At 51.7% G+C, this 27,364-nt stretch overlaps 3 protein-coding genes across 22 annotated transcripts in view; 2 read left to right on the forward strand and 1 right to left on the reverse strand.

Annotated features, from left to right (window-relative positions):
- The window catches only part of EHBP1 (EH domain binding protein 1), a 211,138-nt gene extending 199,845 nt beyond the window's left edge, over positions 1-11,293 (forward strand). For 17 of the 18 annotated variants that reach the window (XM_027663003.1, XM_027663002.1, XM_027663008.1 and 14 more), the window contains 4 exons: positions 2,240-2,339; positions 3,479-3,552; positions 10,006-10,120; positions 10,294-11,293. In XM_027663003.1, the coding sequence (XP_027518804.1) occupies positions 2,240-2,339; positions 3,479-3,552; positions 10,006-10,120; positions 10,294-10,384 (380 nt within the window). In that variant the 3' untranslated portion in view covers positions 10,385-11,293. Of the gene's footprint in view, positions 1-2,239; positions 2,340-2,514; positions 2,645-3,478; positions 3,553-10,005; positions 10,121-10,293 lie in introns of those variants that run through there. The other variant, XM_027663020.1, reaches the window with a different exon arrangement.
- A 4,224-nt stretch (positions 11,294-15,517) lies between these two features.
- Positions 15,518-18,002, forward strand: OTX1 (orthodenticle homeobox 1). Of its 2 annotated transcripts, XM_027662999.1 has the most exons (4): positions 15,518-15,699; positions 15,798-15,811; positions 16,216-16,389; positions 17,062-18,002. In XM_027662999.1, exons 1-4 carry the CDS (start codon positions 15,603-15,605, stop codon positions 17,818-17,820), a joined length of 1,044 nt encoding a protein of 347 aa, XP_027518800.1. In that variant the 5' UTR covers positions 15,518-15,602; the 3' UTR covers positions 17,821-18,002. The 2 variants fall into 2 exon arrangements, with proteins under 2 accessions (XP_027518800.1, XP_027518799.1); XM_027662998.1 differs by lacking the exon at positions 15,798-15,811 and having other exon boundaries at positions 16,238-16,389.
- Positions 18,003-22,189: 4,187 nt separating this feature from the next.
- The window catches only part of WDPCP (WD repeat containing planar cell polarity effector), a 148,265-nt gene continuing 143,090 nt past the window's right edge, over positions 22,190-27,364 (reverse strand). The window contains exon 19 of one of the 2 annotated variants that reach the window (XM_027662995.1): positions 22,190-24,058. In XM_027662995.1, coding sequence (XP_027518796.1) covers positions 24,008-24,058 — 51 coding nt within the window. In that variant the 3' untranslated portion in view covers positions 22,190-24,007. The remainder of the gene's footprint in view (positions 24,059-27,364) is intronic. The other variant, XM_027662994.1, reaches the window with a different exon arrangement.

Raw genomic sequence — 27,364 nt, forward strand, 5'->3', positions numbered from 1 at the left:
GAGCTTGTATTTATAATCTTTTAGACAGAGATCCCAGACCACCCCAAAACTAACTAATTGATTGAAATGTTACTGTAGCTGTGGATGTCTGGTTGTGAGAACTTTGCTGCACTGCTGCTAAAAAAAAATCTCATCTCATGCATTACAGAATAGACTAGTAATTTTGCAAAGATAAAAAAAAGAGTCTATCCCCTTCTTCTTGCCCTCTCCCCTAAATGAATTCCAACTACTTGATGCGTTTCAACAAAAGGTTGCTAATACTGATTATCATCTACTTCTAAAAGCAGACCCTGTTAGATGGACCAATACAGCAGCAAGGCCCTTGATCTGTAACTTAACAGCAAAGTGTACTGAACTGCTGAATACTGTTGTAAATACCGTGGTGTGATATTTTATGCACAAAACCAGAAGTGGAGGTTTTGGGGGAGAGCATTTCTACATGTCAGATTTCTTCTTTCGTTGCTCCGTTGTCCAGGAGCTGGACCCTGCTGCTTTTGCTTGGAAAAGGGCTGCAGGGCCATGCCCATTTTGGGGTGCTCTGCCCTTCTTGTCTCACTGCTAGCAAATTTTGACCCTAAAAGCACCCTTTCAGGAAGCTTCATTGGCTAGGCACTTCCCAGGGTGATAAATGGGTATGGGCTGATGTCTCGCATCAGAAAGAAGATGCTGTAACTTTTTGTTACTATGTGGGTCCACCAGTTCCACCCTAAGCTGACGCACTTCCCTGTTCATCTTCTTGAGACCTTCCCTTGCAGGCAGCAGGGTGCACCAGTACCCTGGTGACCATGTGGTTGTCCATGTAGATTTGGGCTTGCACACTTCACTGGGGTGTGAACGTGCACGTGGCAAGCACCTACATGCAAGCATTTTAAACACTCTCATCCAGAAACTGAAAGCTTTTTTTTTAGAGCAAACCAATATTTTTTTCTGGTGTCCTTCCAGCTTCTGGTGCTAGAAATTGCTTCTTTGGAACTAAGGATCCTATGGTTCAAGTTAATAAGATGGCATCCCAAAGTGTGCAGCACCTTGCATCAGAGATTTCAGAACCCTTTACAAACACCAAAGAATTAACATTCAGCACCCTTGCAGGATCAGTACAGGTGATTATTCCTGTATTGCACATGAGGCACTTCAACTTAGAGATCTGCCCACAGTCTCCCACTGAAGCAGTACCAAAGCTGGGAAGCGTACAGAAGACCCAGCTCATGCTCCTTTGCCACTATTCCAGGTTTATTCCCAAGATTAGTTTTAACCATATAAAATGTGTGAGTTTCATAGTTCGCTGAGGACCATATAGTCTTTGCTCTTCAGCTCAACTTGAGAGATGAGAATGGCAGATTACCGCAGAAGCGCAGCCTCCACAAAGGACTTTCTCCTAGTCCCCAAGCTCAGGGGGATGGAATTTGGTTCAGCAGCCCTGCTACGTGGAAAGCACAGTCAGGAGCCTTCAGGATGCTCATCTGCCTTTCCCCTCACATGCCTTCATGGTGCAGGGGTGGTGACACAGAGTGTTAGGGAGTCTGGTAGAGCATAGCACTGCCTGCAGGTGGGCCATGAAGGGTCCTGATCCTCATCCTGCCTGGGATGAATGTGGGCTAGGGAAATACGTACATACACACATGGGGACCCTCAGGCACCTGGATCCCAAGATTATTTGTACTTGTGCAGATGCTCCCTTTGATTGCAAGTTGAGGAGAGGAGCAGCTCTTTCCAGCTTATCATCTGAAAGAGTGGCCATAAACACAGAAGCTGAGCAGGTGCCCACACCTTGGCCGAGGGTTCAGGATTGCCATCTCCTCTGCAGCTACTTTGATCCCTACCACATCATCCTGACTGTGCTGGGTTTGCATGGGTAAAGTGGATCTTGCCCACAGGGATTGTGGTTGTGTTTCGTGATGACCAGACATCTTTTATCAGTAAGGTTTTTTAGATTGGGAGCATTGCAACATTGTAGTTCATTTGTAAGAATTTAAAAGATACAGTCCTTTTTAAAAGGTGTTAATTTAGGTCAGGGTGACAGCATGATAAAGAACACTAAAATGTACGCTGAAGAATGGCTGCTTTCAAAGATTTATTTATGAAGCAGGCAGGACTCATAGTCCTGTGATATATTTACTATTTGTGAATTCGCCTTGTCATGCTCAGTGATATTGGAGACTGATACTCCAAGACCTGAAATGAAATATGTAGCTCAGTTTGTGAAATGCCGCAATAAGTAATGAAGTTCTTTCGATTGCAGGAAGAAACACAGAAGAAGAAGAAGCTATGATGCAGGAATGGTTCATGCTGGTTAATAAGAAGAATGCCTTAATAAGAAGAATGAATCAGCTTTCTCTTCTGTAAGTACAGATGAACATATGTATTTACAAAAGGATGATTTTTCAGAATATTTACCCTTCAGATAGATGCAAAAAAATTTTTACTCTCTTCCCATTAGGCTTCAAAAGTAACCCCTGAAAAGTGAGTAGTGTGGATGTGTTACACATCGAGTAACTTGTTTTTCTCATGTTTCAGACTTGAAAATGAGAAGCATGCAATGACACAAGATTAGCCAGAGCTGTGAAAAACGAAATTAAAGAAATATTAAGCACTGTTACGTTTTCGAAGAACCAACAGTAGAATAAAATTACGTTTTAGAAATGCACGAATAGATTTGGATTGTACCTCAGATGAGTCAGGTGGAGTCTGTTCAGAGAGAGAGTAAATTTAAGTTGCTACCTGCTTTGTAGAAATCCTCAATCCCATTGCTAGTTCAGGAGCACCAGGCTGCTGAAGGGATATTAGTAAATCAGTCACAGTGCAGTGATACCACCAATACTGCAAAGTAAGGACTAATGAACTTTTTTCAGTGGCACCATCGAGGAAGGGAGAAGGTGCTGCTCGTTTTCAGAGGCATTCTGTGCCCTGAGTGCTTCTTTCAGTAGGATGATATTTCTTTCCATAATGCCACCTAGTGTAGATGCCTGCATACTTCCCTGGGAAGAGCCTCTGCTCACCTATTTCATACTGGGTCTGAACTTGACAGAGGATTCTACCTTCAAAATATTAAGCTTTCTAATCCCTTGTCTAATTTTTATTGTCATTAGGGCAGAATGTATATACAGTAATACTTCCAGTGTTACATTATCTCAGTGAATAGGTTGATGCTGGAATTTGTTCCTTACATCCAGGGGAATATTTTATACTTGGGACATTCCACAACAGCCACTCTGAAGGTGAATATGAAATAATTTCATCCTGTAGCACAGTGGAGTTAAACTGATGGAATTAAAGCCAACATTACACAAAAAGAAAAGACCCTGTTACTGAATAGGCCACCTGAGCCAGGTTTTAAGTTTGTGTATCATTTGTTTGGAGTAGCTTAAAGTTAAAGAGAAAAGTCAGTTGCGAGTCCTAAAATCAATGTAAGTTAAAGGTGCTTTTAAGTGTTTAATGATTTAGTAATTAACATATTGATGAACATTTGGAACTTGCCTAGGGAAAAAGAACATGACCTAGAAAGGCGCTACGAGCTGCTGAACCGGGAGCTCAGAGCAATGCTTGCCATTGAAGGTAAGAGCAATGCTGGGTGCTGAGGGGGAAAAATGCTCACTGCTGAAGGTGGCTGCCTGAAAGTACCAAGTGTGGAGGCTTCTCTGAAGCCCATCAATAATGCTGATATTTACATCACTTCGAGCAATAGCACACAGCAAATATGCTGAGTCTGCAATCCCGTTCTTAAGTTTTATTCGGGAATTAAAAAAAACAAAAGTCCAAGATAAGGGACAAAGAAGTAATGGTCTCATTGGAATAAACTTTGGAAACAAAGTAATGAAGAGGTATCGAGTATGTGCCCAGGGTTTACTATTTTTGTGTTGTAGTAATGCTCTCTCGTCTCTCTTATGGCTTTGTGCTGCTTTTGGTGCTGCAGGAAAAAGGAAGGGGTGACCCACAGGAGGGACCCTCCTTCCTTTTAATGTTCCAGACCTGTTTCACAACAGTATCTCACTGGGAAAAAAAAAAAAGTCTTATTGGTTTTGGTGGTAAAACACTATGTTTGTCAAGTAAATATTTCATCACAAGCACCACCAGGATTAGTGCAATCCTTTGCACAAATTTTCTGTCTTCTCTGCAACTCTCCCCAGTTTAGTCACCTTACCTGAATGAAGGTAACACTCAGGGGAAGATTGACATGGGATAAATGAAACAATTGCATCCTTTCCATAGGGCTTTCCAGTGAATTGTACAATAATCCTGGGGATGATTCATAATAAAAAATAAACATCCAGATAGCTTAAACCATTGCTTGTATTATTTTCTTATTTAAATATCTTAAGTGTTTTCTAATGCTGCCCCGCTTATACCTCTCAGTCACAAATGCTGCCTTATAGTTCAAAGATGTTTGCTTTAAAGTTAATCCTTTGGGCTCTGTAAAATGGACCTTTTGTCTAATCAATGCAAATTGATTTTGCTATTCCGTATTGACCTCTCAACCCTTTGACTGTCCATGGTAATTTCTTTCTTCACCTGATAAGGTACCTGATCCATAATAAATCAATTCTAATTAGTTTGGAGACTTCACTGGGAGCATAAGTTTGTTGGAAAAAAGCGGCAGGTTTCAGGTGGCTTTTTCATATCTTTCCATCTGTGGTTATATTTTTTGCATAAGACTATGTTCACTGTATTCTTGGGTAATCTTGAGTCATAAATATATACATTGCTTTCTGCAGAGACAACCCAGAATAATTTGGAATCACACTGATGAAATGTTTGAAACATAAAATAATCTAAAACTAGAGAGGAGCTAAGAGATTCTGTATTGAAATACAAAATTCCAATGTTTAATTGCCTTATAAATATATACTGCCTTGAAATGTCCCAGCAGCAGCCTTTGAATGTCTAGGAGTCTGTGCCATTCACACATTGTCTTGAACAAAAATCTGTCTTTTTCTAATTTCTTTTTGTAAGTTCAGAGAGGGATGCCCAAAACTCCAAAAAATCATCTTTTTTCCTTCTCTCTCTCTTTCTCTTTCTTTTTTTTTTTTTTTTTAATTGCTACTGATGATACAGTGAACAGAGGTTTAGGAAGCAAACATAAGTGGTGTAGAATTTTAGGGGTTTTTTTTATATATATATTCAACAAAGTCCTCATTTTGCATTTTAGCCCTCAATAAGATTATTAGTCTTCTAGAACTTTTAACACCTACCTAAAAAGATATTAAAGGAGAAAACTCTTCCAAGAAAATGGCTGTGAAAACTCAAAACAAACATTTGTGACATCTTGCCTCTCGTTGTGTGTGCATCAGTGCTGTATTGCTTTCTGTGTTCAAGAGATGCAAAGATACACTTTTTGGGAAGCACTGGTAAAACCACAGCATTTATAATATGATTTCCCTGAAGAAGCACGGGCTGCCTGAACAGCCCAGCACTGTCAGCTCCGAGGCCATTTAACCGATTGCTAATGAGTGCTTGGGTTCCCTGAAAGAGTTGAAAAGACAGATCTCACTTTTGGCAGCACCAATTCCAAACCTGAAGGTATGGGCAGGAAGAAAAATAAATACACATATATATGTCTGTATATATCTAACAGGATGGGATTGGTTTGTTTGTCTAAAAGAAAGGCGCAGAATGCACCAACCCAAACTGGAACTTAAAAAAGTCTTTGAAAGGTGGTAATTACTGTTTTGGTAAATTGCTCTAACTCTCGCACGCGTGACTATACTGTTTAAAAATCTGTCAAGCAATTTACTTAGCTAGTTGCTGACAAGGAAAAAAAAAAAAGAGAGAGAGCCTTGTGGAAGGTAGGAGCCTGCTGATGGCAGATAAAGGCGGTTCTTGCCGTGCCTGCATGGGCAGCGTGCGGGCAGCGCTGGCGGCCGGAGGTGCTGCCCGTCAGGATGTTCAGTGGTGTGGAGAGAGTGTCCCCTTCTCCAGCTGCTAACATGGAGGCACAGGCAGCTGAATAGCCTTTTGGAGGGTTACGGGCACTTCACGAGGAACACATGAATGACCGAGGGTGGTAAAAAAAAGGCAAATACCCCCCCCCCCCCCCCCCCCCCCCCCGTAGAGATAAGAAAGAGTGAGTTAACGCGCTGCCTTCTCTCAGCTACAAAGTGTTCCCCTCGGACTGTTCCGACCGAGAAAGGCCGGAACTCCCTGCCTAACAGGCCAAAGAAAATGCAGGTAACGGGGTCTGTTTTAACCTCTGCACCTTCCCAGGCATCCCGTCCGGCTGTTTGGAGCTGGCTGCTGGTGTACACAAGGTGCTGCATTTCAAAGACTGGTTTTTACTGCGTCTGTAGCCGAGTGCCGGGATGCCTCACTTTCAGCTACCTTTCCTCTCACTCCTTTCTTTTTTTTTCTTTTCAGTCGAGTTTTAATGCCTCCTTAGAAAAGATAAGTTCGTTTTTGCACACCTTGGGGTGGTGTGTTCATTTTCTGCCCAAGAAATGGATCTTCTTTTGGATTTTGTACATCTTGATTTATTCTTGGCTTATAGTTTGAAGTGGGTGCTCTTCTAAAAGGATTTATGCATAGGTTCACTATTTTTGTAGTTATGGTTTATATGATAAGCTTTTTATATTTAAAATCAATATGTAATCCTGTGGAGGAGCTTATCCTCTAAAACCCCATTTGTAAATCTATTTTAGCTTTGTTACACCGCGCAGCCACAGTATTCCATAGATTGATTAGGTTCAGCAGCAGAATCCTATCAAATGGCCTGCTCTGATGATGATGCAAACTCTTTCAGGATTGCTAGTTGACTGGAACTAAAGATAAGACCTGACTGCAATCCCCCAATGTGCTCTTTACAAAACTAGTGTTAATTTTCATCAAAGTACCGGGCTTATTTATTATAGTGGCAAGGTTGAAGGTTTTACTACGAGAACTTTCGACCATTTCTATTAAAGCATTTCTATGGGACGTCTGTTTGCTCAAAGTAATTATCAGTTTAAGCAGTGGGGGAAAAAAAAAAGACAATATGAAGTCAATGAAGATGAATAATTGAAAACATTTCTACTTCCATGTGAATTTAGCAAACTCTGTCATTTTAAACTGCCCGTCGCAAGTGGTGGCATGGGGGCTTTAGCTTTCAACACTTTTAGCTCATATACAGCCTCAGAGCTTAATCCTATTTTTGTGCAGAGTGTAGCTTTTATAACAGTATTATTCTGAAATCTTCAAATTAATCACAGCCCATATTGTAGCTTCCCAGAGCTGCAGTCAGCCTGGGTAACTGTATGTGACAGGTGTTATAGGTAATCCTGGCTTAAAAGGCACAACAGGTAGGAATCAAACTTAAACACAGTTGCTTTTTTAAACATAGGGATGCTTCCCAAAACTGCTGTCCAGCAGTATTTTGTTGGATAAAACAAAATTGCAAGGTAGTCACCTATAAACTGTTATTTAAATACTTTGAGCCAGTTCCCCTTTTAACCAATTGCTGCTTGACTCTTATTTATTTTGTGGAGAGGAAAGGCAGAATCCTTTTCTATAAATCGAAGTAAAACTGCAAGGGAATATTTCTGCCAGCAAGTTTTCCCATGGTGTTATTTCAAACATTAATAATAAGCAAATGCAGAAAAAAACCAAACAAAACCCAAAACAAATAAACAGATTTGTTCCATGAAGTCCCAATAGGACGTTATTTACTACACAGGGCAAGAAAAACCGTATTACTTAGGAAGGGACTTAACAGACAAAAAATGGTAGTGAAGGACTGAGCAAAATCTATACTGAAATACTCTGATTGAAATTTGCTCTTTCAAAAGCTGAAATTCCTGCTGAAACTGGAGAACAAGGGGATGAAGAAAGAAAAAAGGCTTTAAAAATATGAAGTGAAATTCATCAAAATTGAAAAAAAAAATTAAATCAAGTCCAGGTAGAGATAATTTCAAGTCCCTTTTCGTCCAGAGCTTCATGTGCCCAGATGTGCTGGGGAGCCTGAGTGCCAGCACAGTTCCCAGCTGGAGCGGAGGGAAAGTTAACCTGAAAGTTTGGGGCCACGTCTGGGGGGAAGCAAACACCCCTGAAAGTCTCTGCTGTGTCTCTCTCCTTCTTTTCTGTCCGGTTCGCTGCCGTGGCCCTTTTCAGGCTGGTTTTGTCATGCTGAGCTCGCACTGCGTGTGCAGAGGCATTATTTGTGGGGTAAAACCCTTCAGTTTGGGGAAGCTTCTTCACTTGTAGAGTGGCAGGGCACTGAGTTCTAAACGGGTTGAACTGAAGGAGCCTTACCCAAAAGGAGCAAAAGGGGAAGCAGCAGTGGAAATCGAGAGACTGCCCCAAAAAGTAGCACTTAAAAGGCCAAATTAAAGCAGCTTTGTGGCAGGAGAAATGGCTTGGATTACCAGTAATTTTGGCTGCTAGCTCCACTTCTAATCTGTGTACACCTGGAAAATTATTTCCTTGGCAACGGCGGAGGGGAAGGGACACGTTTAAAAAAGAAAATGAGGAAGGAAAAGAAGGAGAAACAGGAAAAGAAGGAGAAAAAGGAGCAAAAAAAATTATAAAAACTCCTGGGAAGTTTCGGCAGTGCCCTGCCAGGCCTGTGCTCCGGGAAGGGCTCAAGTGCCACCGCACCGACTCCCTCCCTGCTCTCAGGACGCGGCCGTGCGTGTTGGCTGCTCGCAGTGTGCCCGCACACACACGTGTCGCCGTGGGTTTTCCTGCGGGCGTGTGGACCCGCGACTCACTCGTGGGCCCGTGTGCGCGGGCGCGATAAAAGCGGCTACACATTCCTGCCTTTCTGCCGCTCTTCCAACCTTTATGGCATGATGATGCATCTAATTTTTAATTTGTAAATACAAGACTGAAATTCCCTCTAGCACCACTTGCTTTCATAAAGCTTCTGAGCAGTTTGCTGTCTTGAATAAATTTGGCTTTGGAGGGGGGTCAGGGGGATTTGAACCACCGCATTCTTGCGGGGTTTGTGAAGATTCACATGGTAACCGGTGGGGAGCATTGTTCGGGTTATCTGAATAAGCACCAGCCATGTGAGTTTTAACATGATCGCCCAGGGCAATGGAGAGCGCGGGGGGGTGGGGGAGAAAGCCAGAAGGACTGCACCCTCTCTCCCCTTCGCGATGGGGAAGCGCGGCCGGGAAGGAGGAGGACACCGCCGGGCCGGTGGCGCTGGCTTCTCCCGATGCTTTTTTTCTTTTTTTTTTTTGGAGCTGGTGTCCTCTTTCCCTCCCGCTCCTCATTTGTCCTGCTATCTCCCTCATAATCTACTGCTCCTTCTTTTCATTGTTTACCTTCTTAATGAGGGAGGCGGAGAAGGCTGGGGCTTGACTGACAGCGACAAGCCCTCGCGGTCTGGCTGGAGAGCCCTTGGCTGCGGGCGGCCCCGGGGGGCTGCGGCGGGCCGGGCCGGGCCGGGCTCCGACGGGCCGCGGCCAGAGGGAATCCCTTTGGGAATAGCGAGGCGGCCCGCCCGCCGCTGGCTGCCAGCGCCGGGGGTGGAGGAGAGCCCTGCGATATTCTGTAGCAAGTGTATTTTTACTTCAAAGTGGAAAATGCTAATTAAGCGATACCTGCCTTTAAAGTTACTGCGGAGCATATGGTGCGCAGTGTGAGATTCCTCCAGCCGCTGAGAGCGGGCGAGGAGTGAGCAGGGAAAGGAGCCGGGCTGCGGGGAAGCGGGCATTCCTCCGGGAGGGGTGTCTCCGTAATGTCGATTACACAGGCAAAACAAAACAAACAAACCAAAACAAACAAAAAAAGAAAATTCACACTAAAAGGAATCAAAAAAAAAAGAGGGGGAAAAAACGGAAAAAAAACCCAACCAAACCACCCAAACGACCCCGAAGTAGCTGCTGAGCTCCCCCAAGCCAAGGCGGGCGAAACGCCACCGGGCTGCGCTTGTACCCGCGGTAGCCTGTTTCGGGCCGGGCCGGGCTGTCCCGAGCTGAGCTGAGCCGGGTGCGGGCTCCCCGCCGCAGCGGCCGCGGGCTCGGCGCGGTTGGGCTGTGCCGGGCGGTGGCGGCCGCGGCTCTCACCGCTGCTCTTGTTCTGGTTCTCCCGCAGATTGGCAGAAGACCGAGGCGCAGAAGAGGCGAGAGCAGCTTTTGCTGGACGAACTCGTTATTCTCGTTAACAAACGGGACGCGCTGGTCAGGGACCTGGACGCGCAGGAGAAGCAGTGAGTCGGGCGAAGGGGAGGGGGGGGGGGTCCCCGCCGAGCCGCCGCGGTCCCCACGGAAAGTTTGTTCCAAGTCCGCGGGCGCCGTGGCCGTGGGGGAACTCGGAGGCGAGCGGGGCCGGCACCCATCCCACGCAGCCCCTCACCGCGCCTCCCGCCGCCTCTTTCCGCAGGGCCGAGGAAGAGGACGAGCATTTGGAGAGGACCCTCGAGCAAAACAAAGGCAAGATGGCCAAGAAGGAAGAGAAATGCGTTCTCCAGTGAGCGGCCTTCCCGCGGCGGCGGCGAAATCGCAGCGCGTCTTTCTTACGTTTTTAACATGCCGACATGAGACTGGGGAAAAAAAGAAAAGGATGTTTTGAAAAAAAAAAAGATTAAACTTTTTTCCATTTTCTTAGGCCAGATCTAGGCTGTGCCGGGCCCCACTCCATTGTTTTTTGTTTTCCATTCGAGCGAACTCGCGTTGTCCCATGATTTCCGTGTGGGCTCAGCTCTCCTGCCGAAAGCGTTGGAAATGGAATCGCCGAGACCCCTGGCGTGCGGGCGATGCCGGAGATGGGCGGAAGGAGGAGAAGAAATAGTCTGTCCTGGTTTCTGTAGCTGGAGGAGGGCTGAGTTTTGAAATAAAAATGTTTTTGTCGTAATAGGATTAGAGAGGGGATATAGGAAAAAAAAAATCATTGGGAATGGTTTCATCTAGTCCTGCCATATGTAATACTTAATAAGCTACCTACATTTTATAGTTAGGTCAGATCCACCCCAGTTATTATTAAAAATGTGCTGTATTTACCAGTGGTTTATATCATCAGTTTTACATCTCCCGGGGAGTAGAGCCGAGCTGCTCTGGTTTACTCGGGGGGCTTCTCCCCCAGAGCTGGCGCAAAACCCTGGGAGCGGCTGCAAGTGGAGCGGGGCAGCCCTGGGGGCAGAGACCGGTCCGGCCCGGCCCGGGGCAGCGCGACACTTTCCACCCGCGTCCCCCCGCGGGCCGGACCGCGCTGCCCGCTCCGCGTTATTTATTGCGCCCGGCCGCGTCCCCCACCCCGCCCCGTCCGTGTGCCCCCAAGCGTGTCCCGCGCTCGCATCGTCCCTTCGTGGAGCTCGTCTCTTTTATTTATTACAACACCGAATCATATATAAAGTTTTCAATAAAACCCGAATCTTTCTTACCGTTAACTGCCGCTTTCCTCTTTACCTGGGAAACTCCATCCCTCCCGCCCTCAGTGGGCCGGGGAGGGGGCGCGGGGGGCGGGAAGGGACCGATCCCGGGGGTGGGGGGGCAGCGGGGCTCTACATCCCGAGCCCCCTCGGCCGCCGGCGCTTCGCCAGCGCAACGAAACCCACCAGACGGAAAAGTTTTTCGTTTGATTTTAATAAAACGAAACTCGGGGAGAAGGAGGTAAAACTTTTCCCCGCGGGGCCGATGTCTCCCGCCGGCGGCGTGGGGGGTGCGGGGCCAAAGCCTGGCTGCGGCTGCGAGCGCGTAAGGAGCGCATCCGCGGGGAGCGGAGCGGGCAGAGGGGAGCCCGAACCCCGCGAGGTCGCGGCTGCCGTCCCGGGAGGGACCCCAACATCGCCGGTGGTCCCAGGTACAGCTGCGACCCGCGGGCCGCTCCCCGCTGCGCCCTCCCGCTCCCACCAAAAAAATTTCCCCGTGGAGGAGGGAAGAGCTCGGTTTTGTGCGAGCAGCCGCCGGTGCCGCGGGCTCTGTGCCGGCCCGGGGGACTGGGAGCTGCCCCGGGTCCCTCAGGTGGGTTTGGTCCTGTGTGAAGTTTGGGAAGATGCGCGGAGCACCCCGGCGCCGAGGTTGCTGGGGCAGTGGGCTCCGCCGTTCTCCTCTGCTCCCCCCGCAGAAATACAGGGGCTGGGAACGGGAGGAAACACGCTCCGAGAGCTGCGCGGCTGCGGAGATCAGCGGAGGCTCGGAAGGGGAGGCAGCGGCAAAACCCGCGGCGCTCCCTGCCCGGCCGGGCACCGGGAGCTGCTGAGCCCCAAAGCAGGGGGCTGCCCCTGGGGGCGAGGGGGGCCGTGGGCGGGCGTCCTCCCCTCCTCGGGGGGCCGGTGCTTGCCTGGCTTTTGATGCAAAAAAAGTAACTCAGTCCCTGGGTTGAGGGATAAATAAGTGTGTGTATTTCCCCCGTCTTTCGCTCCCAGCCCGGCAAACCGATCGCAGAAGGCCCCCCCCGCCCTGCAGCCGGCCCGAGCTGCCCTTGCCCTTCTCCGCCGCCGGGGCCGAGGGTCGCGCAGCCCAGCCCAGCCCAGCCCAGCCCCCTGCCCACCCGCCGCTCCCGCCCCGCCGCCGACCTTACCTGGGCGCAGCGGGGAGGGCGCCGGCTCCGTCCGGCGGAGGGAAGGGGGGGGTCGGAGTCGCCGGGACCGTCACCTCGGGGGGGCGGCGAGCTCCGCGCCCACCCTTCCCACAGCCCCCGGCCGAGCCTGCGGGGAGGCGTCCGCAGTTGGGGATTGGGCAACCGCGGGAGTTGCGGGGGACTTTGGGGGGGCATAGATACCCCCTGGTGTACGTGGGGGGGAAGTGAGGGGCAGCCTCCGGGGGTGCCTGCTGTCCGCCAGGACAGGAACTGCCCCGGCGGAGCGAAGGGATGGTAAGGCGGCGGGGGCGGGAGGGGGAAGCGCAGCCCGGGCCGGGAACTGCCCCGGCAGGACCGGGGCAAAACGGGGAAGAGGGGCTGGAAGGGGGAGAACTGCCCCCGCAAATTCTTCCTCCTCCCTCCTCCTCCCTTTGCTTTTTTGTGAATGGGCCGCGGCGCCTTTGTTGAGGGGAGAAGTGCCCGTGTCGCTGACTTTTGCGGGCGAGCAGAGGAGCTTGCTAACCTCCTTCTCTCTACTCATCGGCTCATCGGCTCCCTCCCGCCCGGTTTAGACGGTTCCCTCCTCGCACAGGAAAAAGATTTGAAAAGAAGGGAAAACCCCCCCAACGACAACAAAATAAAATGGGGTGGAGGGAAGTCTTTCCCCCGGGAGACCGCGCTCCGATCGGGGCCGGCGGGCAGCGCCTTTGAACATTAGCTCGCTTTCAGCTCCACTGCAATTAGAGGGAGTTGATTTGGGGAGACCAACAAAAGCCGCGCACCGGAGCCTCCTCAGAGGTCCCGGTCCGCTCCGCCGCCGGCGCGGCCGCCGCGCCCCGACCCCGCCGGCCCGAGTAGCGAGTGGGACCCCGCGGAGCGGCGCGGAGGGCCCCGTGTCACCTCGACCCTCTTCCCCGCCGCTCCCGTGAGGGCCCCGCCAGCTCCCCCCCCCTGCCCCCCGCGGTGCGTGGCAACCTCTAAATTCGGGACACGCGGGGAAAGGTGCGGTCGCTGCTGTTTTATTGGGATTTTAAAACACAAAGTTTGGGAGAGCCCCCGGGCGTCGGGGTGGGGGGGCCGCGACACCGCCTCCCACTTCCCCAGGAGTGCCTTCCGCGCCGGCGAAGGCGGCGGCCGAAACTTTTTCTGCGGTCTCCTCGGGCGGCAGGGGCTCGCAGGGCGGTGCGGAGCGGGGCGCGGAGCGGCGTGGGGGCCTTCCCGAGGGAGGGGACAGAGCTGCGCGGGCGCGGAGCGGACCCTCCGACCCGCCCGCACTTCTCTAACAGTTCCCACCACCCTCCCTCCCCGCGGAGGTTGTGCGGGGCACTGCGCGCCCGCCCCCCGCAGCCCTGGCCCCGCCGGCCGGCTCTCCGCGGAGCCGGGGTCGGTGCGCGGGGGAGCGCGGAGCGGCGCGGGGCGGTGCGGAGGAGCCGTCGCCCCGCGCTGCCATTGCCCGGGCGGCTGTCAGTCAGGCGGGGAGCGGCCGGGGATTGGCGCCAGGCTGGTTACGCAGTTGCTTTGCGCGCACATACAAGGGTAGGGCCGGGGGTAGGTGATCAATCCTCATCAGGGCCGCGGCTCCATCGCCCCGACAGCGCGGGCCGCCGGGCAAGGTAAACGCGGGGCGCCCCGACAAGTCGGAGGTGCGCGGCTCGGCTTCGGGCAGCGCCCCCCCCGACCCCCCTCCCCCGCCCGCCTCTCACCTGCCCGCCCCCCCCCCCGCTCCTTCCTCCCCCCGCCCGGCCCCCTCCGCGCCCCCCGCCCGCTCCGCCCCGCGCTGCCCCGCGCAGCCCCCGCCGGGCGGGCGCTCAGTCGCTCCGCAGGTGGCCGCGCAGGTGAGGCGGGCGGGGGCGGCGGGCACCGCGCTCACCGACGGGGCGGGCGGCGGGGACGGAGCGTAGCGGGCCCTCGGCACCGCGAGCGGGGGTGGTGAGCGCGGCTGGGCCGGGGCTGCCTCGGGATTCTCCTCTGTCCTCTCTTTCTCTTTTTCACTTCTATTTTTCCCTTTTCCCCCACCTCTCTCCGGCCGGGACGGGCCGGCTCCGCCGCGTCCCCGACAAAGTTATGCAACGGCGGGTCACGGCGTTGCCACCCGACCTGCGCCCGGCCCCGGCCTACCGGGGGGTGCCACGAACCCCCACCCGGAATTCACCCGGGGTGCCCGCCATACCCCTGGCTGGGGGAACAGTTGTCTCAGCCTCGGCAGCGGGGGCCGCCCCCGGGGCTCACCGGGACCGCCTGGGGTCTCTCCGCTCCTTCCTCCCCTCCGCATTTATCTGCGGGATTTTGCCACCGAGCCCGGCCGCTGCCTCCCGAGCAGGGTCCCGTGTCTGTGTCCGTCCCCCCCGCCGGCCCTGACGGAGACCCCCGGTAGGGCCCCGCCGCCGTCCCGTCCCGGCTGCCGGCGCTGTCGCCCGCTCGGCTGCCGGCGCGCTCCCTTTTCCTTTTCCCCTTTTTAACTCTTATCCATTTCTAATTAAAACGTCCCCGTCTGCTCGCTTTTAAATTAATTATACTTCCCTCCTCTGATACCTCCTTTTGATTCCTAATCCAATTATCTTTTTAAATAATTGCTTTATCTCTCCCGATCGCCGGGCACTGTTGCCTCTCGGCACTTGCGCGCAACTCGCCTTCGTTTAAAAAAATAATAATAAAATTAACAATCGGAAGCCGCCCGCCCGGTGTCCCCGCGCCGGGTGGGCGCAGACCTGCGGGAGCTCCGGGCGCCCCCCGGCAGGACTCGGGGCGGCCGGAGCCTCACCCGCTTCTCTCTGCTCTCTTCCCAGGCGCTCCGGCCTCGCCTCTGTGCGGGGAAGAAATCCGCCCGTTTCCCGATCGTCGTTATTATTTTAAATTTTTTTTTCTCCTTCATTTTTATTTTTCCCTCACTTCACCTGCGATCACTCGAGGACCTCGCGGCGGTGACGGCGGGACGGAACGAAAAAAAGTCCTTTCACGCTGATTTTCTGCTCCGTTTTTAAATTATCGTTGGCTTTTAATTTTTTTTTTTTTTGCCTCTTGTTTGGTTTTTTTCCGGGCTACTGTTTTGTCGGCTTTTTTTTTTTTCCTTCCCTTCTTTTTCCCCCTTCCCACCCCATACATTTGATTTGATTTAGAATTGGGTTCCTTTTTTTTTTCTGCGGGACTTCGGAAGAAACTGCCCGGCTTTTAGCATGATGTCTTACCTCAAACAGCCCCCTTACGGCATGAATGGGCTGGGGCTGACGGGCCCCGCCATGGACCTGCTTCATCCCTCCGTGGGGTATCCGGGTGAGTACCACGGGCCGCACCTGCCCCCCCCCCCCCCCCGTTCCACTATCCTCCAGCAAGCAGGGGGCGAAAAGTTCGTGTCCCAGGCTGTTTTGGAGGACCCGATGGGGCCGTACGGTTTGGGATGGGCTGTGGGGTGGGTCCCCCTGTTTGCCTGCACCCATGGCTGGGGAGAGTGGGATCCAGCTGAGTTTCTCCCCTGTTCCGGGGATTTCTTCGTTCTTGAGGTGATTTTTAAGGATAAAAAAGTTTTAAATTAAAAAAAAAGTGGATTTATTTCGGCACAACGAAATCTTCCCGTGGCTCCCACTGGAGCCAGGCCCGACCCTTCCCCAGCCCTGTGCCCCTCACCCTGCCCTCAGCGAGACGGGGTCCAGCAGCCGTGGGGGTGTGGGGGCACTGCTGCAATTTGGGCTCAGCAGCAGGGGTTTATCTCAAACTGCTGCACCAAGGATCCCGGGGTTCCCGCCGTGCTGCGGAATGTGCGGGAGGTGCGTGGGGATCCAGCGTGACCAGTGTGGCCGTGCTCATCCCGCAGCCACCCCACGGAAGCAGCGACGGGAACGCACCACCTTCACCCGCTCGCAGTTGGATGTGCTGGAGGCTCTCTTTGCCAAGACCCGCTACCCCGACATCTTCATGCGGGAGGAAGTTGCCCTGAAGATCAACCTGCCTGAATCCCGAGTCCAGGTACTGGACCTGCATGGGGGAATCCTGCATGGCTGTGGGTCGGGGGGATGCAGGGACGTCCCAGCTCAGCTGGCGCCACTCAGACTGAGTGCTCAGTCCACACTCATCCCTGTTTCCTTGGGACAGGGGTGCATGTGGGCTTCGGTCCACTTGTTTGTCCCATTCAGCTGAAGACGGGGCATTTATTTTTGTTTATTATCCTCTTGCAATAACATTATTTTTATTAATATTTTTCTGTCGTACTCCACCTGCCCCAGAGCACAGCAGCCCCACTACCTGAGTGCTTCCTGGAGGTACTTCCTCTGGTCACTGTTCCCCAGATATCCAAAGGGTTGGAATATCCAGGCAGCACCCAACGCAGGATCTGTCCCCCAAAACCACATTTTGTCGCCATGACAGGGATATGCACAAGCTGGGACACCTCAGCCATTGACCCTGGTCATCCTTGCTTTTGGCAGGATGTGGTGTGGCCTGGGTGTTAGACCGGGGTGGGTTTTTTTATTTTGGGGTGTGGGGGGATGTGCTGATGGCTGGGTGCTGTTGCTCGCAGAACTGGTGCCAGGGTGAGGTTGGTTGGGTGCTCAGAGTGAAGAGCCCCTTCTGGGGCTCTCTGGGCCCCCTGCTCACCCCACCACCCTCCTTGCTGCCCTGTACCCCATTTTCTCCCTCCAGGTCTGGTTCAAGAACCGCCGTGCCAAGTGCCGGCAGCAGCAGCAGAGCGGCGGCGGGGCCAAGAGCCGCCCGGCCAAGAAGAAATCCTCGCCAGCTCGGGAGAGCTCCGGCTCCGAGAGCAGCGGGCAGTTCACGCCGCCGGCAGCGGCCTCCAGCTCGGCCTCCTCTTCCTCCTCCAGCTCGGCCTCCTCAGCCCCAGTGGGCGCCCCGGCGTCTCTGAGCACCCCGGCGTCGTCCATCTGGAGCCCGGCTTCCATCTCCCCCGGCGCGGCGCCGGCGGGGGTGACGGTGCCCGAGCCGCTGCCTCCGGCCGCCGCGTCCTGCATGCAGCGGGCCGGCCCCGCCGCCACCGCCGCCTCCGCCAGCTACCCCGTGTCCTACAGCCAAGGCGGGGGGTACGGACAGGGGTACCCCGCGCCGCCCTCCTCGTCCTACTTCGGGGGCGTGGATTGTAGCTCCTACCTGGCGCCCATGCACTCCCACCACCACCCCCACCAGCTCAGCCCCATGGGGCCCTCCTCGGTGCCAGGCCACCACCACCACCACCCGCTGAGCCAGAGCTCGGGCCACCACCACCACCATCACCATCACCACCACCACCAGGGTTACGGCGGCACGGGGCTGCCCTTCAACTCCTCCGACTGCCTGGACTACAAGGAGCCCGCTGCTGCCGCCGCTGCCTCCTGGAAGCTCAACTTTAACTCCCCCGACTGCCTCGACTACAAGGACCAGGCGTCCTGGCGCTTCCAGGTCTTGTGAGGGGCCGATCACCATCCCCCCAAGCTGCCAATGACCCCCCACCCGGGGTCCCCCCACCGCCTCCTGGGCAGGACTCTGGCTCTTCCTCCTCCTCCCTCTTTGTTAGCAGTGGCGATGCCCTGGGGAGGTCCTGCCACCCCCATCTCTACTGACTGATATTTATTTTGCTTCCTGCATCGCTCCACCAGGTTTATTATAATTATTATTTTTTTAAACGCAACAGAAGAGGAGTTTAAAAAAAAAAATAAATTAAAAAAGCCTAGCGTCTCCCCTGCTGCCCCCCTGGGCAGAGGCGCAGGCTGGCTCCTGCCCTGCCGGTGCCCCCCCATCCTCAGCTTTGTGCGGGGACCCTCAGCCCCTCCGGGCACGGAAGCCCCGGTTTGCCGGTCCTGTACAGCCTCTTGCCGCGGGGAGCGGCGGGAACAATGTAAATACTAGGTCCGTTCCAGTGACCACGATTATTTTTAGTTGATGCTGTTGGGTTGGCATTTATCTAGAGTCTAACGTGGAACAGAACGTAAAAAAAAAAAGCAAACAAACAAAAAAATCTTTTTTAAATTTTAATTTTCTTCCCTAGAAATGAATCTCTCCCAGTCTAATGTCCTCCGTCCATCCTCGAGGGCTCTGCACAAGCTTGGCTGTGCCGTCCCGGGGCTGGGGGCAGGGGTGTGCAGCAGCCATGGGCGACGCCCAGAGGGGGAGGCAAAGGGGGAGGGAAAGGCTGCCCAGTTGATCCGCAACCTGCAAACCAAAAAAACCCAAAACTTTTGGAAATAAAAAAAATAAAAAGGCAAGAAAAAAGCCGTAAAAAAAGTTTTGGTTTATTTTTTGGGGGGAGGGTTGCAGGGGCAAGCGGCTCTGCTTTGGGGCTGGGGGAGGGGCGCACGACTTTTCGGGGTGTGTTTTTTGATTTGGTTTTCGTTCTGGTTTTCTTGAGCCCCTTCTGTCGGTCGGTGCGTGGTGGCGGGTCGGTGCCGCAGCCCTGCGTTGCCCGCCTGCCTCACCCGCCTGGGCTGGGGCTTTCCGGCAGCTTTGCCCCGCAGGGAGGAGAGGGACCGTGTAAGCGTGATTTTTGATGCCGTAACCCCATGCTTACCCCTTCGACTGTAAGGGACCCCTTTCTTTCTTCGCCCCAAACCCAATAAAATCTAAACTAATAAACGCAGTGCTGTGTCCTGTGCTCCTTCCTCCCTCCCGCCTCCTCTTCCTCGTGAAACTTCCCTGGGAAGAGTGAGGTGCTGGGAAAGAGTTCTTGTGGGTCCCAGCAGGAGGGGGATGTGTGTGATGAGTTTGTGAGTGCTCTGGAGGGGGACCCACCGCCACTTCTCCAAGTGTGGGCTGAGGACCCACTCTTTCGTTAATTGACGCTTAATTGGTTACTGATTTATTGCTGCGCCGCGGTGTCGATGGGGCTCACGGGATGGGCAAACACTGGCCGAAACAGCAATCCCCCCGCAGCTGATGGGGCAGTCCCCCAAACTCGGGACCCACGGGCACGCCTGAGTGGTGGTGGTGGGGTGCGAGGGCCACTCGGACACCCAGCCCCGCAGCCAGACCTCTGCCCACTGTGCGGGGAGGGATGTTCGGCACTCGTGCTTCCAGCCCTGGCTCCCGGCCGTTCCATCCTCACCCGCTGCCGGCTGGGAAGACAGGGGGATGAATTATTGCTCGTGACAATCCCCCCCACCCCCTTTTTTTTATTCTCCTTTCCCCAGACCTTCCCTGCAGTTGTTGGAAGCTGTCAGCTGGTGCCGGGGCTGTTCCTACCAGCAAACGACTAGAACTGAGGGCACCAGCTCTACCACTGCTACCCTGCTTGGGTCACTGATACACTGCTCGGGGAGCGCTCCCAAATTCCCATGCTCCTCCCTGTGCTCTCGCATTAGTGCCCGCTGCAGCTGGAAGCTCGTGGGCTGTGCCGTGTGTCCCTATCCTTGGTGTTCCCAGGAACTCCTGGGGCAGTGGAGACCGTGGTGGGGTGAGACGTGTCAAAACGCTGGTGTTCTCCGTGCGGCCGCTTTGGGGAGGGTTTCACACGCTCCCTCCCGTCCCAACTCCCCCCGCCCCAGCGTCGTGGTGGATGCGAACGGGGCTGGCAGTGCTGCTGCTGCTGCTGCGGTGGGAAAAACAGCGGGGGTCAGCCCCAGGTGCCACCCTTCCAGGATGCCTTGCATCCTTCCAGGGTCGTGGCCATGGCATAGCCCCGAGGCGGGGGGTGGCCTCCCGCACCCCACGGTGTAACGGGAAGCGATGGGAGGGGACGAGTGCAGCTGAGTCAGTCTTAGGGGATTTTTCTTTAAGTGGTTCTTTTCCTTGTTGTCCCCTTCTGTGCATATAAATAGATAACATATATTTGAGTATTTATTCTTTTAAATGTATCTTCACCTATAAAATAATTGTTCTCTTCTGCAAGCACAGGTCAGACACTCATCACACTGAAGTGTGGCTGTACGAGCAGTTTAAGGGAGGGCCATGTGTGCTGGGTCCAGTGCAGCAGCCCATGCATCCCCAAGCTCTTCTTTTAAAGAGGCAAAAATTAACACAGCCCTGCTGGGTTTGAAAAAAAAAAAAAAAATCTGTACTGGGCACGAAACAAATCAGAGTTGCCCTCCCAGATTTAAGGAGCACCTGAGAGACAAGTCAGTAGGTGTATAACCCACACTCCCTCAAATACACACTTTTCATCTTCTTTAGGCAAAAATTATGCACACTTCTTCATCCTTATAAGCTGTGTTCCATTATAACTCAGTAAATCAGTGAGGCTGAGACAGAGCCAAGAGGGGAGCCTGAATTTTGGTTTTGGTGATGTGGTCCTAAAACTCTTCATCCAGTGCCCCACAGTGGGGCTGGGCCAAGGGTCTGTTTTGGGGTTTGAGACTCCAAGGGATGCTGGTGTTCCCCCCCCCAGCAGTGCCTTATGCCACTGGCCAATGGCTTGTCCAGTAACTCCCACACTGGAATTTGGGCATTTTCCCACTCACACAGATTCAGAGCACGGTGTTGAAACTGGTTGCTGAGCCCAGCTGGCAGTGGAGGCACAGAGGTGAGCTGGTCCAGATCACATCAAATCATGGCTTTGCCTTCAATGCTTGGCTTCACTTTTTTTAAATTTCTTTTTCAGTCTGTGCCAGCAGGGTGGGCAAGACATGACTTGTGCCTGTTGGTGGGCGAGCGTGGGCTGGGAAGGGTCATATCCGGGTTCGGGGGGGCCCCGGCGCCCTCCCTGTTTTGCCAGCTTAAGCAGCGGAGCAAACTTCTCCCAGTGTGGGCTTCCTCGAGGCTTGAGCAGGCACAGCCACCCCGAGCATGAGTCATGGCAGGTAAGGTGGCACGGTGCCGTGGCACTCGCTGCCTGGTGCCCGGCTCCAGGGGCAGGCGCCGGCAGGATTGCCAAGCTTTTTAGGGCAACCCGATTCTGAGACAGCTGCCGGGGTGGCTCGTGCCTCACCTCTCAAGCAAGAAGGCTGCTGGGTGCATGGCTACTGTTTTATTATTTTACTTTATTTTTTATTAAAAAAGCATTTGCTGCTGGAGCACGGAGCTGCCAATGGCCCAGGGGTGCAGCCACAGTGCCGAGACGCGCCGCGTTACCCGGCACAGGCTGTGAAGCTCCCGCCTCTTCCCCGAGTGCCGGCAGCTGCCTGGGCTACCGAGAGCCTGCTCCAAAGGCACGTGGGGCTTTCCCGCCTGTAAGTGGAGGGCCAGGATTTGGTGTGAGGGGGGAGAAGGACAGAGGGGAGAACATTCCCCAGCTTGGGCTGTAGTTAGCTTTTATGCCTGGTGGAATAATTGATGACCTATTTGCTGTTATCAGAGTATTGGCTCCGAGTTTAGTCCCTGCTCGGGAAGCTTTGCTGTTAAACCCCCCACGTGTGGCAGGGAGCTGTGACAGGTGATGGTGTGAACACCCTTAGCGGTACCAGGCTGTGCAGAGGTGGGCAGAGGCTGGGCAGGGTTGCTTCTGGCTGGGGTGACCAACTCCTCTTTATTGTGCAGGATGTGCTTTGGGAACGCAAATTGTTATGGCTGAGCAAGAATTAAATTATTAAAAAATTATAACTATAAATTGTGTGGCAAGTTTCAGAAGTCGTACCCACTAACACGACTTACTACAGCTATTTTGTAGACAGCCCTTCTGGCAGGGCACAGAGAACACAGGTGATTACAGCTGAATAAGGAACCATCCGTTTGTGGTTTTCCCTGTGCTGACCTCTGCGTTAGCCAGTTGCTGCTAATTCATGCACTTTGAGTAGCAACTAATGCACATAAAATCCCATGCTGGTTCCAAACCTGTTTTGATTTAGTCAAAAAAGGTCTGCAGATATACCTCCCAGCTGAGGAAGCTGCTGTACTGGAGAGCTCTTCTTTCATGTCGTACAGTGGAGCACAGAATACTGTGGGGAAGGAGGAGGGTGAAAATGGTCACAGGGCTGAAGCCTAAATGAAAACATACACCTATTTCCAGTTAAATCCCTATTCAACACTTCTTTTTTTTTCAGGACATACAGGACTTTTCCAAGAAAGCCATGAGAGGATTTCTTTTTTTTTTTTTAAATGAAAAACTGCAATTTTAGGAAACAGCATTCTGGACCTTATGTACATTTCTAGTATCACTTCCTCTATATTTTTAAGCTGAAATCCTCTTAGCATGCAAAGTAAATAGATTATGATATACTGAAGGATTAAGAATCACTGTCTGGTGTCAGATTAATCCCTCATATAGACCATCACTTGTACTGACAGAAATATGGCTGCAATTCAGCAAAATAGCTGTATGGCAAGGCAATGTGTCATAGCCTCTTACGCAGGACAAGCCCTCCGTCATCGTGGTCCATTGCTGTGCTTGTGTGTCCCTGAGAAATTAAGTTTATGGGACATTAAAGGCATCTTCTTTTACAATGGCCATTGCCATTATGGCTCTGTGTGGGGAGGTGATGCAGTAGCCTGCTCTGTTTCAAAGCTCTCCTTATTTATTTTTCCCTGTTGGGTGTACAGAATCCTATGGATTGCAGCCCCTTTGCTCCCTTCAAACCACAACCCAAAATGTCTTTGAATCCTTTGGATACACTCATGGAAAGGTGCTGACTCGGCTGAAGTGCCAAAATGGTGCAACCAAAATCACCCATCAGGCAGCAGAATTTTTCCCCATGGGGGGAAATGGCTGGTGACAGCAAGCCCAAGTATTTTATTTGGGTAAATACAGACTTTTGGTTAATAAAATACTTCTAATAGCTTGTGGATTTTTTTTTTTTACATTTTGCTTTTATTTTCAGTCCATCATACAGATTTGTTCACCATACAAAACCAGTTTGAAGAAGCTCACTGGCTCTAGGTTGCAACCACTCAATGCTCCCCAAAAAAGCTCAGTCTTAATCCACACATGTGCCTATGGGTGAGTACAAAAAATCTGTGTCCGTATACTCTGCGCTCGATCAAATGGTGGGAAGACAGACCCGCGATGATGCTCGTCCCTCTCTTCACTGCCAGGAAAAAATAGAGGGCTGGAACAGGTTACGTTACCTTCTCAGTGCATTTTTTCTTTGTGGTTAGAGGAGGGAGATTAAAATCTGGACTCCAATGGAATGATGTTTAAGAGGCTCCGCATCTTTTTTTCAAGGCAAAATAATGGTTATTCAACTAAGATGATATATCTAGATATGAAAATGGAGAGCATTCTTTGAAAAATGCTGCCAACTGTGAAAGGCTGCTCTTTCACAGAGGTATCCTGAGTGAAGATTTTATCTGCTGGTATCTCAATAGGACGGTTTTCAGAGCCTTAAGTGGAAATTCAAATCTGCTTCCAAGTGAAGATTGTAAAAACATATAATGCATAGAGAATTACAGACTTCCTCCTGAAAAGCTTATGGATTCATCCAAGAAAGGCCCCCAAAAATTTTTCAGAATTGAGTTTGTACAGTAAATGGGTATCTGCAATTATTCCCTTTTTTGATGTCTTTAAATGACATGATGAAAACGTCACCAAGTTGCCCTCCACAAGCACACACAAGGCACACGTTCATGTGAACTTAGAAATAATTTGGAGGTGTAAGGGCAGGATATTTTCTAAGCCTGTTGTCTTGTCATCTGCTAGTGATCAGATCCAGGGCTGGCTGGAAGTTTGCTGAAGGACTTTCCGTGAACTTCACCACCTTGGTGAGGTTTCCTCTTCTTTACTGTGGGAGCTCAATCACACCAGACCAAAGTGCACAATTTGGAGAGACCCGCTGTCTCTGGTCTCCTGTGGGGGAAATACAGGAAGGATCAGGCAGGCTGCAGGGACAGGCAACGAGGGACAGAAACACAGGCATTGGAAATACCATCCCAATCCAGGGAGATGAGACAATTACAGACACTGTCCCATTTTAGCCTGGGAATAAAGGATGCAGCCCTAAGCGCTGGAGCTTGCCTTGTGGTTCAAGGTAAGGCACCTCTCACATTTTTTTAAGCCTACTTTCACAACCCCCCACCACTGCTGTTCCTGGAAAAAATAGGCACTGCAGCTCCAGCGACTGCTCACGGTGTCCCCTGGGATGTGAGAGGCTGGGAGCTGAGGCTCCACCTGCCTTTGAGACCCCTTACCTGGCGCCTGGAAGCTTATTGGTGAAAGTGAAACTTTAGATTTTTGTTACCTTTTAATTAAAATATACTGCAAACAGCACAAGGCTGGGCTAATGCCAGTGGGTAGCCAGCCAGGTTTCCTAAGTTATGTGGGGATGGCATTTTGCATTCCTCATACAATGCAAATACGTGATTTAAGCACAAAGCCCTATCCTGCACTCAGGGTGGAAACTCCAGCCCTCTGGTTTTGCAAAGAACACAACGATGGGGAGAACGTGTGCCACAAATAGAGGTTATTTCATAATACAGGCTAGCGTGCCTGCAAAATGCATGAAATACTTTGCCTTGGAAAGCGATGTAGTCTAGTGAGTCATTGCTTTCTTTTGAATTACAGATGAGTAGCCAGCCCTTCATGATGCAAAGAAGAAAACTAGGTGTGGAGCTGGAAACAAAGGGAAACGTGTGTTTGTCCTGTCTCGGAGGGCAAAACACACCGGTTGGCGCGGGAAGAGTGGGTGGGCTTGGCCCCAGGAGGTGGCTTTCAGGGCTGTGTCAGGCTGCACAGGTGAGGGCAGACAGGACTCATGTGAGTGATTCCCTGGCTCCTTGATTCCAGGAAAGATGAAAAAAAAAAATTCTCTTAACTCTTGAAGTTTCATAAGGAACCTTCACCAGAGCAGCAGCTCCATCTCATGGCATGTGCATTTCACCACAGAGATAGAGGTCTCCCTCCGAAAGGTACAACCTCCCTACCTGAGCGTGGAGGGAGCAGTAAAAGTGGAACGGCTCCAAATAAGCACTGTATGGACATTGAGTTTCCAACCCATTGCTTGGTTCTTCCCTTGCAGGGAGATGGTGAGATGTGGCCCGGCCACAATACGACCCCTTGGTAATTCTCAGAGATAATTTGAAGATGACAAGAAAGTATCCCCAGTGTCTCATCCAAATCAGTGCTTGCATCCCAGACCCCACCAGGTTATTCCAGTGTGGAAACCTGAAGCACTGCTTCACCACTGAGACTTCTTAGCTCTCTTCAAGGAGGTTGTGAGGTGCCTTACATGGTAGCAGTCTTCCTCCCCCCAGTCCTGGGGTTGTGTGTATGTGCCTTGGGTTTTGGATGGCTTCAAGCTTTCTGTGGGCTCTCCTTGCTCTCTGAATGACACATGTTGGAGGCTTCAAAAAAACCATGATTTATTTTTTTCTTTTTATTCAGTAAAGCCCTGAGGAACATCAGTGATTGAACGTGAGGAAGGGGTGGCTCTTTTGCCCCTAGAGCTGTGTCAGGGCCTGATGCAGAGAGGTTTCTGCTGGTGGTTGCATTAGGCACCAAGAGAATAGGTGGGAAGGTGAATCTGGGCTAGGAAAAAACCCCACATCATGTTTGATCATATGGAGTTCAAGGCTGTTTGCTTAGGTCACTGCAGTTCAAGGCTCAGGGTCCTGAGTGCATCAGGCAGATAATTGACCTGGGGTTTGTGATTTGTGCCTCTGTCTGGGGAGAGTTGAACAAGAACTCAGCTCTGCAGACCTACCTACTTGCTTTTTAAAAAAAATACTTTTCAAAAAAATCCTATTTGCAAACCTCTCTGGTCACACGAAAGAAGACTTGACGGTGTCGTGTGGGAAGTCTGTGATGTGGCATCAAGCTTGTAGAGGTATTTAATGTTAATCAAAGGCTGAAGAGCAGTAATGACTGGAAGCCTCTTCTGATATCTGCATGTCTTCTGATGCGGCACCCCAGCAATAAAAGACACCGTAATGATTTGGTGAGAGTTGATTTTCATAGTGCAGGAAGATGGGTGTCCAGGAGCAGGGGAAGCCAGCACTGCAGTGCTGCTCCCTATGGTGATGAGCCGCTAGTCATCTAGAGAAGGAAAACATGAATATCCTGACAGGAGAGCATCTACTTGTGCCTTGGAGAGTTCAGATCGTGGGGCTTTGCATGGTAATGGTGTGGTCCCGCTCCGGCAGGCGAAGGGAGGAGTGGTAGGGGAAGGCACACCCTGTAATTGAAAAGCCACTAAGTCATCTCAGACCTGCAGGGATAGCAGGATGGAGGCTGTGGTTTGCTCTGTCTCCACAGGTCTGAGGCAGAATGGAGGATCCTTTTACTCTTCTGTAGTGGGAAATACAGAGAAATCTCTTCCCCGCGCTGCTGGATGGCTCCCAGGAGGCTACGCTTTTCCTCCCGGGGATTATTTGCAAGGGCACGATGAAAGTGGGAAAGGACAAGAGTGGGAAAGAGAGGAATAAATGAAGGAGCCTTGGGGAATTATTTTAAACACCTGTTCTTTTCAGATGAAGACTGCCCAATTCCAGGCTACAGGAATGACTGTGTGGAAGGACATGCCTGATGCTAGGGACCCATAGGTACTGCTTTTCACTGGAAATGCCTTGTTTCCCTCGAATAGCATCACATAAACCCATTCTGGCTAACAGATATTCATCTGAGTGGTAACATATTAAAACAACCATGTGGTAGTTATAAGGCACCATTGACTTCAGCATCTTAAATTGCCATATATAAGATCAGTCTCTGGTCCAGAAACAAGAGAGCAGTTGAGATAAATGTTTTCCAAAGGGTCTTGTTTTTACCAAGGCAGGTGACTAGGGTGTTTGGAGCCTTGGTTTTGCTTACCTAAGTCTGGGTGCTGCTAAATGGAGACTCTTTGAACTAACCTACACAGCTTGCTCAAGGATGATCAAATCCCAGAATAACACAGATGAGGAGGGGCCTTTGTTATCAGCCTGCTCAGAGCAGAAAGACTAGGCTGGGTCTCAAGCAGGATGGTCCTCCAGGCTACCCTAATCTCATCCCCAGCCTTTCCTGGAAGACAGGGCTGAACAAATCCTGAGCACTCCAAATATTGTGGATGAGATGCACACTTCTCATTTGCTTCAAGCCCTGAGGAGCCGTACCCAAGCAAGCCATGCTCAGGGCAAGAAAAACTGCAGCTTATCCTCACTCCTCTGCCATCTACCTATG

The sequence above is a fragment of the Corapipo altera genome, unplaced genomic scaffold (assembly GCF_003945725.1).
Source record: "Corapipo altera isolate COAL_440 unplaced genomic scaffold, ASM394572v1 94, whole genome shotgun sequence".
Classification (NCBI taxonomy): Eukaryota; Metazoa; Chordata; class Aves; order Passeriformes; family Pipridae; genus Corapipo; species Corapipo altera.